The sequence below is a fragment of the Dufourea novaeangliae genome, unplaced genomic scaffold (assembly GCF_001272555.1).
Source record: "Dufourea novaeangliae isolate 0120121106 unplaced genomic scaffold, ASM127255v1 scaffold124, whole genome shotgun sequence".
NCBI lineage: Eukaryota > Metazoa > Arthropoda > Insecta > Hymenoptera > Halictidae > Dufourea > Dufourea novaeangliae.
The window spans coordinates 1,800,224-1,813,715 of record NW_015374010.1 but is presented as its reverse complement, the minus strand read 5'-3'; the positions used below and the strand labels follow the sequence as shown (position 1 = coordinate 1,813,715).

The 13,492-nt window shown below is 34.7% G+C and overlaps 2 protein-coding genes across 2 annotated transcripts; one reads left to right on the top strand and one right to left on the bottom strand.

Annotated features, from left to right (window-relative positions):
* Positions 1-1,512: 1,512 nt before the first annotated feature.
* LOC107188364 (40S ribosomal protein S3a) lies at positions 1,513-3,598 on the top strand. The gene is made up of 5 exons (XM_015576640.1): positions 1,513-1,626; positions 2,216-2,319; positions 2,585-2,907; positions 3,151-3,312; positions 3,391-3,598. Exons 1-5 carry the CDS (start codon positions 1,565-1,567, stop codon positions 3,541-3,543), a joined length of 804 nt encoding a protein of 267 aa, XP_015432126.1. The 5' UTR covers positions 1,513-1,564; the 3' UTR covers positions 3,544-3,598.
* A 103-nt stretch (positions 3,599-3,701) lies between these two features.
* LOC107188387 (putative fatty acyl-CoA reductase CG5065) lies at positions 3,702-12,435 on the bottom strand. Its single transcript, XM_015576667.1, has 9 exons — positions 12,406-12,435; positions 9,121-9,357; positions 5,612-5,775; positions 5,396-5,531; positions 5,066-5,265; positions 4,745-4,997; positions 4,457-4,647; positions 4,091-4,348; positions 3,702-3,999 (listed from the first exon to the last, which is right to left on the bottom strand). The coding sequence occupies exons 2-9, from the start codon at positions 9,352-9,354 to the stop codon at positions 3,864-3,866; spliced, it is 1,572 nt and encodes a 523-aa protein (XP_015432153.1). The 5' UTR covers positions 9,355-9,357; positions 12,406-12,435; the 3' UTR covers positions 3,702-3,863.
* Between the last annotated feature and the right edge of the window lie 1,057 nt (positions 12,436-13,492).

Sequence of the window (13,492 nt, the reverse complement as noted above, 5' to 3'; positions counted from 1 at the left end):
TAAAATACTCACTGTCAGTTGCTTCGGACATGGTTCGTTGTCACTTTTATCGCGGATGTCCACGTTTGTAAGTAGCCCATCAGTCGCAAAGTGTTTCACTTTTATCGACATTGGCGCCACTACTGTCTATATTTTTATGAATTGAATTCCACTGTTCTAAGTCTAAATTCATCGAACGAATATTTTGCTCTAAACATTTACAAGGTAGACGTCATAATGAATTAAATGTTAAACAAGTGCGTGGGTTTATTTGAAGCGTAATTAGTTATGAGAAACGTTGGCATTTACATACGGTGTACAAGTACAGGATTATGTAAAGATACAGGATTGTACAAATAAATAGTTGGTTCATACACGTCAAGATTGGTTCAAGTAAATTGCATAAAATATATGACTCCTCATGTTTTACACATGCCTGGTTGTAAAATACATTGATAACAATGCTCATAACGGTCAAAACAAAAGCGTGTGCACACGTTTAGTTTACTCAACTGACTCTTATTGCTAGTTTCTTTACTAGCTAACAGCTGCAAACTACAATCATTTCTTGTTTTGTATTCTGTTCGTAATACCACCTACGACATTTCAAGCAGTTGCTGAAATACATGAAATTCGTAGAAATTATTTATTCTTTGATCGACGTTTGATCGATACTGTCCTTGACAATGACTGTTACAGTTTTAAGAACCGTATTTTTGGTTTTACTCAATTCGCGTGAAATTATTTCACAATAACTTTAATATTCTCGGCAGTGCAATGTTTATAACAATTACATCTTCGGTGGGAGATGTTGAACATTGTATCATCCATTTTACAATGCGAATTGTTATTCATTATAACAAATAGAAATCGAAGTATATAGAAATTTGTAAGATATGAATCATTTCATGAACTTAATGACGTGGAATAAATTTTATTTTATTCCAAAGTGTTAAACAATGACTGCGTGTTAATACTTGTGGCGATTGTTAACTAAATATTTGTTAATTTTTTCAGAAAGAGAACATCGATTCTCTCTATGCCCTATGCAAAGTGCTAAGCAACGCCGGGTGACTTTTTTTTATTTACAAAGATTTTTGGATAGTTTCAAGTTGAATTGAATGTAATTCCCGAACGCACCGTTCTCATAACGCAGAGGGCAGCACAAAATTTCTCATTTTTTGCTCAGTCGGTATTTCAGAACTTGTGATACGAAGTTCCATACGATGTTAGGTCTACATATTCTATATCTTGTCTGTGATACAGCCGATATAAATTCCAAACTGTTATCTGAATATAATTGTAAGCTAAAGTTCATTACATATTACATATGAAAATTGTAAGCAACTTTATAAATGGAAAATTAGAAAGAATTCATACGTTATTATTGATAATTGTAAGGTTTAATTTTTATATAATATTCAATAAGTTAGCCACTTTATTAAAAGACGATTGTTTAAAATTTGAATATCCGACTTGCAGATATTAACCAATCAACGTTTGCTTGTATACCGGCAATTCATAGATCGCTCTGCCAGTTTCCGGTGGTGTGGGAACTTGCTTCTTTTCGTCTGTAACCTTTATCATGGCGGTGGGTAAAAACAAGGGGCTTTCAAAAGGAGGTAAAAAGGGAGTGAAGAAGAAGATGTAAGTAAATCATATTGTATTTATTTCGGGCTTTAGTCCATTAATATTTGTAAAATGTAATATTTTGGCTTCTACTTGGCGCGATGTCTTATATTAAAGTAGATTTCGTACACCTGACATTTGAATGTTTGCACGTATTCCACGTTCAGGTACTTTACTTTTGATACATTTCTTAATTATCTTAATTAATTCGAATGAAAAGTAATGTAAGAAAATTGTATATGGTTTTTTTCGCAATTAACGATATATTTAACAGAATTCCTAATGTATATTACTGATGTTTGTATAGATAATTAACACATGGGACTCACATTGATACGGGATTGAATAAACTATGAATACCAACAAATCAGATATTCACTATCGTATATGTGAAATATCTTACATCCCTTAAACATTGAATTTAAATTATATTTGCGTCATTTGTTCAATAATGTATAAGTATTATTATAACCTTCATCCTTTCATTTTCAAATTATTTAATACTATTCAAGTTATTTAGATACTGTACATATGATTAAATGATAGCAAAAGCATTAAACTACAATTCTAGCATTCTAAGACTGATCTAATTATATCTCTTTTACAGCGTTGATCCTTTTACCCGTAAGGATTGGTATGATGTTAAGGCACCATCTATGTTTACCAACCGTCATGTTGGCAAAACACTGGTCAACAGAACCCAAGGAACAAGTAAGATATTTTTGCAATTATTTTGGAATATTTTGCAACTCCAGCTCCATGAAAGTGCTTTTAATACTTTGCATGGCGTTTTATGTTGCAAAAGAAAAGCAGATTCTGGCCAATGGTATTGTTTAAAAAGAAATACTAAAACTAGATGCTGCTACAAATGTTTATGTTCTTATCATTTTTGTTCTTTATTCAGTAATTTAATAACAACTTTCAACTGTAATTGATTATTCTTATTGTTAATTAAATGTTCCTTTTTGCTTTACAGAGATTGCTTCTGAGGGTCTAAAGTACAGAGTATTCGAAGTTTCTTTGGCTGATTTACAGAATGATGGAGATGCAGAGAGATCTTTCCGTAAATTCAGGTTGATCGCAGAAGATGTTCAACTTCGTAACGTATTAACTAACTTCCATGGCATGGACTTGACCACAGACAAATTGAGGTCCATGGTTAAGAAATGGCAAACTCTTATTGAAGCTAATGTTGATGTGAAAACTACTGATGGCTACCTTCTCAGAGTCTTCTGTATTGGTTTCACTAATAAGGACCAATTGAGCACCAGGAAGACATGTTATGCTCAGCATGCACAGGTTTGTAGTCATATCTGCACACAATTGTTTATTTTAGATATTTGCAACTTGAATCCACGAAAGTATGATTTTACTTTTATGACATACCATGTTGCATAGAGAAATAGTGCACTCGCTTACCACATTATTCTTGTAAGAGAGAATAGTGATATAGGATGTTGCAACATTTACATAATTCTTTATATATCACAAATTTATTGTGTATCTAAAATTGCTTATCCATGGTTGCATTTTGGTATGCAGGTGAAGAAAATTAGACAAAAGATGGTAGACACAATCACCAATGATGTTACAAAGAGTGACCTGAAGGGTGTTGTCAGTAAGCTCTTGCCAGACGCGACAGCCAAAGACATTGAGAAGGCCTCTCAGGGAATTTACCCACTCCATGATGTCTATATTCGTAAAGTAAGTATACGCATATCCCTGCTTATGCATTGTTACAATTACAGTAATAACAGTATAATAATCTTACTCTTCTTACAGGTTAAAGTATTGAAGAAACCACGTTTTGAATTGAGCAAGCTTTTAGAACTTCATGGAGATGGTACAAGTAGCAAGACAGAAGATGGAGGAGAAAGTGGCTCAAAGGTCGACAGACCAGAAGGCTATGAACCACCAGTACAAGAATCTGTTTAAGGGAGTAATTCTCTTTCAATATTTGATATAAATAAAAGTCACGTTCAGTGCGAAAGTAGTTTCCAATTTTTTTTTTGTTTACCTTTTTCCGTCTTCCAACTAGAAAGAAAATAGTGGGTCTTAAGATTATTTAATGAGATACAATTTTAACAGTAAATATTTGTTATTGAAAATATCTTCGTATGATATATATAACATTTTATTATTAAGACTCAATGAATACAAACAGGATAGTGATAATAACACTAACATTCTTAGTTTATTTGGTTATATTACAATGTAAAGGTACTAGAAGTGTTACATACTAATCACTACGTAATTCAGTGCGACAATGCCTGTGTGGCAATCGACCAGCACCCCGTCAACAACGTCCTAAAGCTTTCACTCCAAGACGCCAATATGTAGATCAAGAATACGAAGAAAATTATCTTTGTGAATACATCAACCCAATACATGCTGTAATAAAGATATAAGACCATATGTACTGACGACTGAATAAAATGCAAAGGTACTATTCAAAATATTCATTGAAAAAAATGGTTCTTACACTCTCATGTGTCTTCGAGCAGCCGGTAGTGTTTCCGGTGGTTCATTTAGAATGAAAACTCGCGCAGCCCTTATGCAAGATTCGAAGTATGCGTCCATATTCATGTCATCGCCGTGTAATTGATACTTTTCGAATTCCACCGGATTCAACAGATTTCTCACTTCGAATATGTTCGAGTTCTCAAAGTCCCATTGATTATTAGCATAATACTCGAAAACTTGAAAGCCTTTTTGTATACGACGTTGCACACGACACATACTGCGTACAATATCATTTTCATATATAATTTCATACTATTAAATCGTGCTGAATTAAAATCACATGTAATTGGACAGTTAGCCTATAAAGGATTGAAACTATACTCACATTGGTTTGTAGCCTGCAAGGAAAATAAGTGTATCTATGAGGTAGGCTGGTATCATGTGGAAAAGTAAAAAGCATATATTGTGCAAAAGTCTTGATTTCTTCATGCTCCCACCTGGGTACCAAACAACGCCATTTAATGGTACTCTCTCTGTTATCTTTCGGCCGAGTTCGATAATTTCTGCCCACGACACCTAAAGTTCCCATGTTATGGTCATTTTTACCGTCACAAATATTCTTTGACACATTTTTAGGACCATTAATATTTCATTGTTTTAGAACATAATTTACCTTGAAGTCGCTACTGCTTGTAAGATTGTATACTCTCTTTTTATGGTCTTTGACGTAAACGAAGTTAAATGTAGTGGCCAGAATACCGTTTACAGCAATATCGACAGGTAGATAGTCAGCGTAACCGTTTTCATTGCAATACATTGTTCGAATAACACCTTTTCCAGCCCCAATTAACAGGCCTGTCGGTCCGTTGATATTGTCCGTCCATCCAGGTACCGGTTCTTTCCAAACAGGTATGACTATACTCGGCCTATGATTTCAAGTGTCATTTAAATAACGTGCGGATTAACATGCAGAAAATCATTCGAGTGTTTGTACCTCAATATAATTGCTGGAATGTGTGGCATGGCTTCCTCGACGAGTCCTTCTGACAAGGCTTTTGTGAAGGCGTACGTGTTTGGAAGTCCTGCTAGAATCTTATCCGTCATAGCTTCGACAACATCGTCATCCATCCATTCTACGCATTTGATTATTTTGTGAGGATCTGCTGGAGGTGGATAAGGTATCTCCTTCAAGACCTACAGTGGAAATTTAAAGTAATTATCTGTGTCATATAATCTTGTATATTAAGAACAATTCAAACACTTTTAATGGGGTAAGTCTATTGTTGTAAAAGAATGCAGTTTTTACTATAGTAACAAATTATACTTTTTCTTCCAGGTGACAGTATGCTGTACTGATGTGAGCGAATAGCTTCAACTGTTTCATCTCCTTGGCTAGCTCCAACATTTGCTTTGTGCCACGAGTGTTCAACAGTACTGCTCTCTTTAACAGCTCATCGAACCTGAAATAGTTAAGTAGATATTTTTAATTATACTTGACCATATAAGTTCCTCGTATTACTTCGTTCTATACCACAATTACCTTACTGTCGCAGCACCATGATATATAATGTTGATATTTTCACAAAGCACCTTTTTGTCTTCGGCGGAAAGTCCAAGATCTAGCAATGATACATCTCCATTGACGACCGTTACAGCTTTATGAAGCTCTGTTAAGCCTCTTTGCTTTTTCACTTTCTCAAAAAGCTGTAACCAGAATTATTAGCTCGTGTTACTGAATAATATTCGGTAGTCCCTATCAATGTAAATTCATTATGTGTACAGTGTGTTCGTTCAGTGCATGTAAATATCTTTTTATAATTGTTCCAACAATTTTTTAAAATATCAAAAGCCTCATCAGTTTCGAAAAACCGTTTCTAGATAGATTGTCCTGGACTGTTCATAAGAAAACGGGAATTAATGAGAGAAATTATTTCCTGTGATTGTTCGCAGCGATTCAAGGTGAAATAAACACGTCATTAGACTTCCATTGAAATATTTATTTTATCGCATTACGTATGTTTTTTTTTTTGTTAAAGAAACATAAAAATTGCAGTTCAGTCACGAGATAGTGCAGGTGAGTTTTAATTTCCTTCGACACTTTGACATATATTGAATCGGCTTAATTACTAGAATCGCGTCATATTGATGTCGAAACTGCAGTGTGACGTACGTATTTATTCTCCGTCAAAGCAGAGAAAAATGAGAAATGCGTTCGGAACAAGATGTTCTAATGTTCAAATGTTCTTTCCTTTTAACTGCTGTTATGTCTCTAATTAAATGTCATTCTTTTGTTTTTTATAATAATGGCATTCTAAATAATGCGTTTGTGCAAACAATACGCACGCACATGCTCCATATTTTGCAGGATTAACTATGTTCTCTCCGTAGCAATTACGTACATAAATTAATTGACATATTCAGTTAGTTATACACAAGTTAAAATTATATTGGATTCCATCGAAATGACTATTTTATTATACCTTGATGATTTTTATGAGCTATAACTGTATAAACATCCGCAGTATAATAATTATACATGAATACCAATAATTCTGAACAACTTTCAATTAACTATATTTATAATAATTGTAGTATATGCTAATTATGAAAACTGTGTGCGTCGATGTTTGCGGGTTAATTGCTTGTTTTTTTCATTTGCATATTTACTGCCGTGATAATGAGTTTACAAAAGCCGAGGATTTTTCCGAGACACCGTTTTCCTCGTTAAATGATTCATAAAACACGAGCACGTGAACCGACCTACTGGCTTTCTTCCACGTGATGCAATTTGACCACTTCTCGTGGAGAGATTTGCACCTTGCATTAGGTGTTTCGACACGCATACATGCCGTATAGCATCTACGTTTCAATCACACGTCTAATCGAAAATTAAAATAACCAGAAATTTCGTTTCCACCATCCAATTTAAGTAACAAATCAAGATATTCAAGTATCATAATCTTTTGTAAAAAAAAAAAGATTTAGAAGATTAATTATGCAAAATGTGGTAACTCTACCATCGAGTTCAGTTTTTACAGTTTAGATAACAATAAATTTCATTTAAAAAACAGATTTACGTAACTCCAGCAATTCTTAGTTTTCAAAATGGCGGCAATGTAATCTTCTAGCAGGCAATTCCACAACTGATGTGCATTCTAATAACTTTACTAATTTAAACTAATTAATAATAACTCTTTGAAGGATACGAAAATTATTGAGAGATGAAAGACACTCATCGAGAGAATTAATTTATCTAAACTGTTAATTAATCTTGAAACGGCGATATTTATGAAACGATCGGATAATCGGTTGTTGCACGTGAAATAGTCGATTTTTTAATATTTGCAATTATATTAATTTACTTTTCTGCAAACTGCACACGTGTGCCGACGATATGCAAAAAAAAATGTTCTATACAATAGCCTTACGACATTGTGCCGTCTAATCATGTTCGAACGGATTCTGGCAGTCACCGTTTAGAAAGATGTGACATAACACCATCATACACCGTGGAACTTTCACCCAAGTAGTACTAGACGCATACCAGGCTTGATAGTAATAATAGTAATAACGTCCATCAACTCTAGGTGAGAGGCCTTGACTTAGTTTCATGTACTTTTTGTTACTTAACATGATCATGGAATACCGTTATACATATACTTTCGCCGTAGAATTTTGTTAATGTTTGAATATGAATGACCATCGAGTGTCCTCTAACTTAATTTCCTATACGATAATATTTTATATCATCACGGCAATTTTGTGAAAATATGGAAATATAAGTAGGTACTTCAAGGAATAGATCCAATATTTACGATTTCACTCTCTACAAACGAGGGGATAGTAAGTGATCTATACCACAATGATTTAATATTCTAATGTTCATTATAAAATCACTCTTTCATAAATATCCCTGAGACGTTTGTTTTACATTGACACAGAGTGGTCCAGCAAGCAGTTACTCGACACATAATTCTCTAATGCAACGTGTACAGAATTAGACTTTCCCATCGTGTATTTCGTGAAGTATCATCGTTTTACGAGCCATCTTGCCTTATATGGTGAACATGCATACTCATTAAATGTCTCGTAATTTTTTCAGAAATATTATCAACGAAACTTTCATAAAATCATTTTCTATTCCTGTGCTCTTTTGTTCTGTTGCATAACGTTGTAACGAAAGCACAGCTACGGTTGTAAGAGGGTCGACCATATTCATCCGGAATGTAAATTTCGTACGTTTATAAAAAAATTCACTTTTCAAAGATCGATTATACGAAAATGCAAATTAAGCAAGTCTTTATTACGCCATTATAGATTCCCCGATAAGCTACGAAATTATTCGTATAATTGATTATAGTAAAGTGCAGATTTATTTCTCAAATGCTCGATCACAAGAAAGAGGCCAATTGTACAATTTCCCCTAAACAGGCGAAAGGTTCCTCCGAGAAACCCGTTTGCTTGAACTCTAGGAGTAGACTTACTTTTTCTTAGAGTTACATAACACCGATCGCACGTTCCGATCAGCTGGAAAGTAAACCGAGAAATTCTCTGTTAGATTCTTGGCCTATGACAACAGCTTGAAATCGAGCCCACACTATGCAGGTGAAACTTGTTTACGATGCCTGGTTTAATTTTGAAATTCAGGCCGATTCGGACTAAGATGGTCACTAGATATCATTTCCATTGTACATATACATATATTAATGGTAGTTAGGTTTTATGGTCGTACTTGGTAAGGTGGGGTCGGATCCGACCCGAGATTTTTTTACTATCTTGATCATATATTTCTGTTTATTTATATAATAAGCAATACTAATTGAATTATGTAGCATATAATAACATAAATATTAAAAGTATACTAAATAATAAAAAATATTTTACAACGAGAATAATAAAAAAATAATGAAAAATAGGGTGGGAACAGCACAAGAAGAATTTCTTGGGTCGAATATGATCCAGACCTTACCATTAAGAGGGTTAACGCATTAAACGAAGAATCGTATCGTGGATCAAGTAGCGTAAAATTGGTGAAAATCAGACAGTTACCGCCGAGTTGAAAATTTCATCCAGACGATGCTTCGGATCCTTTCCTTTTTTCGGTCGGATGAGCAAATAAATTTGTTTGGTGTTCGGTAAACACCTGAGAAACTTCTCAACGATGACCTTTCCCAGAAAACCGGTACCGCCGGTGATCAAAATATTTTGATCCTTGAAGGTCAATGCTATCCTGTCGGGGATCTCTTCCTCAACCCTTGTTTCCGTCATGGTCTTCAACACCATCTTCTGAAATTATGGAAAAATCATTTTTTTTTAGCATTCAACGAACATTAACACTAGAACCACCGACGACAAACGCATATTTGCTGTGATCGGTGGATAAACATGAAAAACTTTTGAAAATTTAGAAATTTAGAAATTGACTAATTTCTTCACTTTCATATCGTAATAAAAGGTGCAAAAGATCTGAGAAAATGTATTGTCATAACATTTTAATCGTCGTTGTAAGAGTGTAGTGACAAGTCATTTTGACTTACTTGGTAGACTAACTTAGTGTTAATGCCAGCGAAATTTCACGATTTAAATAAGATCATCGTGACGGAAGTTGCGGTATACTTTCGTAAACGCCGCGAACGAATGTCGTCGATCCTCGCGAAGCATTCGTTCAAGACGCCTCGAATGCGTATTTAGCGCGCATTGCACCATGATGGGTAATTTTCCTTTCGGTTCCGTGTTCGTTTGTTCAGTCGGATATTAGTATGCAGGCCACGTCAGTCATTTTTGAAACGATAAACAAAAATTCAGCCTGATGCAACGTTATTTGCAACGAAAATGCTTTTTGTCTTTTAGCGTTATGGTAGAAACATCCGGGCAGATTTAAATTGAAAAGATGGCGGCAAAATGGGATTTTTTCGACACAAATCTGTGTAGTAATAACGAATGCAGTCAATTTTCATTGTACTGTAGAAAATAATAGAAATTTTTTTGGATGAAATAATTTTAATTAGTAGGTGGGACAGGAATAAAATTGATAAAGGAAACCGAATTGGGAAAATATGGCGGATCAGCCAAAATCAGTAAAAGTGAATTGTCTTTCAATCGAAACACAGTATTTATGAGTTGATCTAGCAACTTGTAGCTTATCATATTAAATTCATTAATATTGTTAAACTGCGAATTTTATGCTTTTGTTACGATTATTTCGTAGTCACTATACAATGTTTAGTACACTTCCACTAGATATTTGTTTCATTTCGAGTCTAATAAAACCCTTGACAGTATAAAGAAATTTCTATTTGATTCTAATCGTTTGTAAATTCGAGACAATAGAGATTTGTACACATGCATCCAGAAGATTTCGCAATCGACCCACCTTTAACGGCTGAATAGAAAATGTATTCAGGTTAAGAAGCTAACGAGGTAATTTCGACACTTGGAGTTATTTGTAAACAGAGCTGACGTTTTTTTTTTTTGCGAAATGAATTCTGATTGTCGGAAGAAATATTGCGACCAGACCGACGAAATATTTCGTGCGTGTCGCAACCGATTTTTATGGTAATTCGATGACGCAGCGTTCCGTTAACAAAGAAACTAGAACGACAAAAGCATAATTCGACAGAGTTAAAAACAAAGTTCTTCCCAACGGAGAACAGTGGTCGCCACAGCTTTCCCTATTCTGTCGCGTTTCTTTCCTTTTCTTTGGCTTGGTACTCTATGGTATGCATACACAGCACTCGGTATTCGAAACTTTGAGTTCAGAAATAGTTCGATGATACTATTCAAACTGTAGTATTCGATGGGATATTTAAAATTTGCTATTCGAAACTAGGAATTCAGTATTTCACAAATCCTTTTACAAATCATTGCTCGTTATTCGGTGTTTCGTAATACAGTAAATTCTCGATGAATGTTCGAAGGCTCCTCGGAACTGACAAGAGGTCCTCAGGTGTAACGCTGACATTTTAATAAGGTTTCGCACAGTGATAGAGCTTGGAATTTTGAAGCCAATGATATTTGTTTCAACTGCAAATGGCCATTAATTTATGAAATATTGAATGTTCAGTGCAAGGAGTCTTCGAACACTCATTGAGTATTCTGTACTTGTTACTAAAAATAATTCGCTACTTTTAATTCGGTGTTCTCAGTTTTGAAATTTCCTGTTCGGTATTCAACCCTTAATACCTTGTTGCTCACTACTCAGTATTCGGTAACCGGTAAGCAATCAGTATTTAATCGTTAAAAAAAATTTCAAGAAGATATTGCGAACTCGAAATACTACTTAGACCAATTAAACTATATCGGTCACGGTTTCAAAACCCGTAGCAACAAAAACGGTTACGGGTTGAATCACTTCATTCCATATCATAAAATTCCCCAGTTACTATTACGTTCATGTATTGCTTCATCTAGAAAGTTTGGCGTCTCTGGCTCTGAATAGTTGCATTTCACTGACGCGAAATGCGTACATACGTATCGAAGAATCTGCGACCGCGAACATAATTCACCTCGCAATTGAACCTAATAGAATACTTGTATACCACAAAATACATATTAAAAACTCACATAGAGGGTGTTGTGAACTATTATATTCACTGGTTTCCTTAAAGAAAATAATTAAGGAGGTAAAATAAAGAAAAAGATGTTCTACAAACGAAAACTTAACGAAATATAAATTTTCAAATAAGTCATCAGAGATATCAACGTGTAGCGTTGTTTATTTTTTATTTTTTAGTCAACGCAGAACGTTGTTTACTCCCATGAGTTCGAATTATTGTGACGAACTGTACTTGCTGGGTTTGGTAAATAATAATAGGCAAATTTATGCACAAAAAAGTATAATATGATATAAAGAAGGAGGTTACAAGAACGAATAGAAATTTGCACATGTGGTATCATACGACAATGCTTGGAAGGAACTACGTCATATTCTTATTACTGAAACTGAGAATTTTAGTTCGATAATGTCTTATAATAAAATGTTAATCTCAATCTAACATTACTAAATCAACAAACTGAATTAAAAGAAGTAAAATATTTTAGAATTATTAATTTCAACTCTTCTGTACCAAAAGATTTTAAAACTCTTTTCTATTCTATCATGACGACGATTAAGTACAAAAGACGTAGAACATGTCATGCCAGGGAACTTTTCGTTAAAAGAAAGACGTCTGTGTCTGTTTCCCAAAGAAAAATGGTCCAGGACCCGAGAACAGTGTCCCAAAGAACACCGAATCGATACGTAACACGCGAATACACGTTAAATCCAGCCGAATTGTAATTTATAAAAGACGATCGTTTGAAAACAAATTCGTTAAATTTTCGATCACAACTTACGTTTGCCGAATGCAAGGTAGAATTCACGTCACCGTGTTATCCGGAACCCGTATACACACCACTAGTCAGCCACAAATCGACGAACGAAGGGAACTCGAGCGCGAGCGTTAGATCGAGTGACCGGTATAGGAGAGCCGATGATCGTTCTTACTCCGGTGGTGAGCCCGATGCAGACTGAGAAAGCATAACAGCTGGCCCAATATTTTCCTGGACACACACAGTCATCGTCGCCCCGATGCACAGGCCCCGTAATTAGGAATGTTAAGTGTAGTGTATTTGTAGAAACTTATGCAAACATACAAACAGTGACTCGATTCGTATTTATACTTTTACTCTCGTAATCGTTTATATGACGAATGGTCACGGGAATGGTGGAGTTTGATGGACTGATTTGTGGTATTTTAACCCTTGTCTAGGCAACCGGGTACCCAGGTACTCATTTCTAAATTTCTTTTCATAATTTTTTACGTTCTTGTTTGGAACAGCACTTGGTATGTTATTAAAAGGGAAAACTAAGAGTTTTGGAAATAAAATTATTTATGTTTATCTAATCTGTCAGAATAGGAGAACAATTGTTCGATAACTGAGAATATTTCGGTTGTCCACACAAGGGTTAAACCATTCCTTGATAGAATGGAAATTCTTTACGAAGCATACGAGGAAAATTTCTTTACCCTCATTTGGAGGTTAGGTTTTCCTACCCCACGATAGAAGACCACGAACTTTCGAAGGATCATTGAACATTATTAGCTTTTGTTAATATTGATTTTGATATGGTACATAAATACTAATTATTACTTTTTCCATTCTTCGTTGGATTTAACCCTTTGTCTTGTGTAGTGTCGAGGTGATTTTAAACTGGACTTCAGCAAATATGCACTTGTCGATTTCTTTTAAATCGAAGTGAAATACTACATTTTTAAAAATTTATTCTTCAGCAGCATTATTGATTCGGATATTCAGTTTTTAAAGTAAGCGTACAGTCGCAACGAACATGGAATCTATTTTGCTTCTGAGAAACTACACTGTTCAACGAAATTTTGAGAATTCCAACATGATGGAGTGAAACTGCTCTGATTTACTTGAT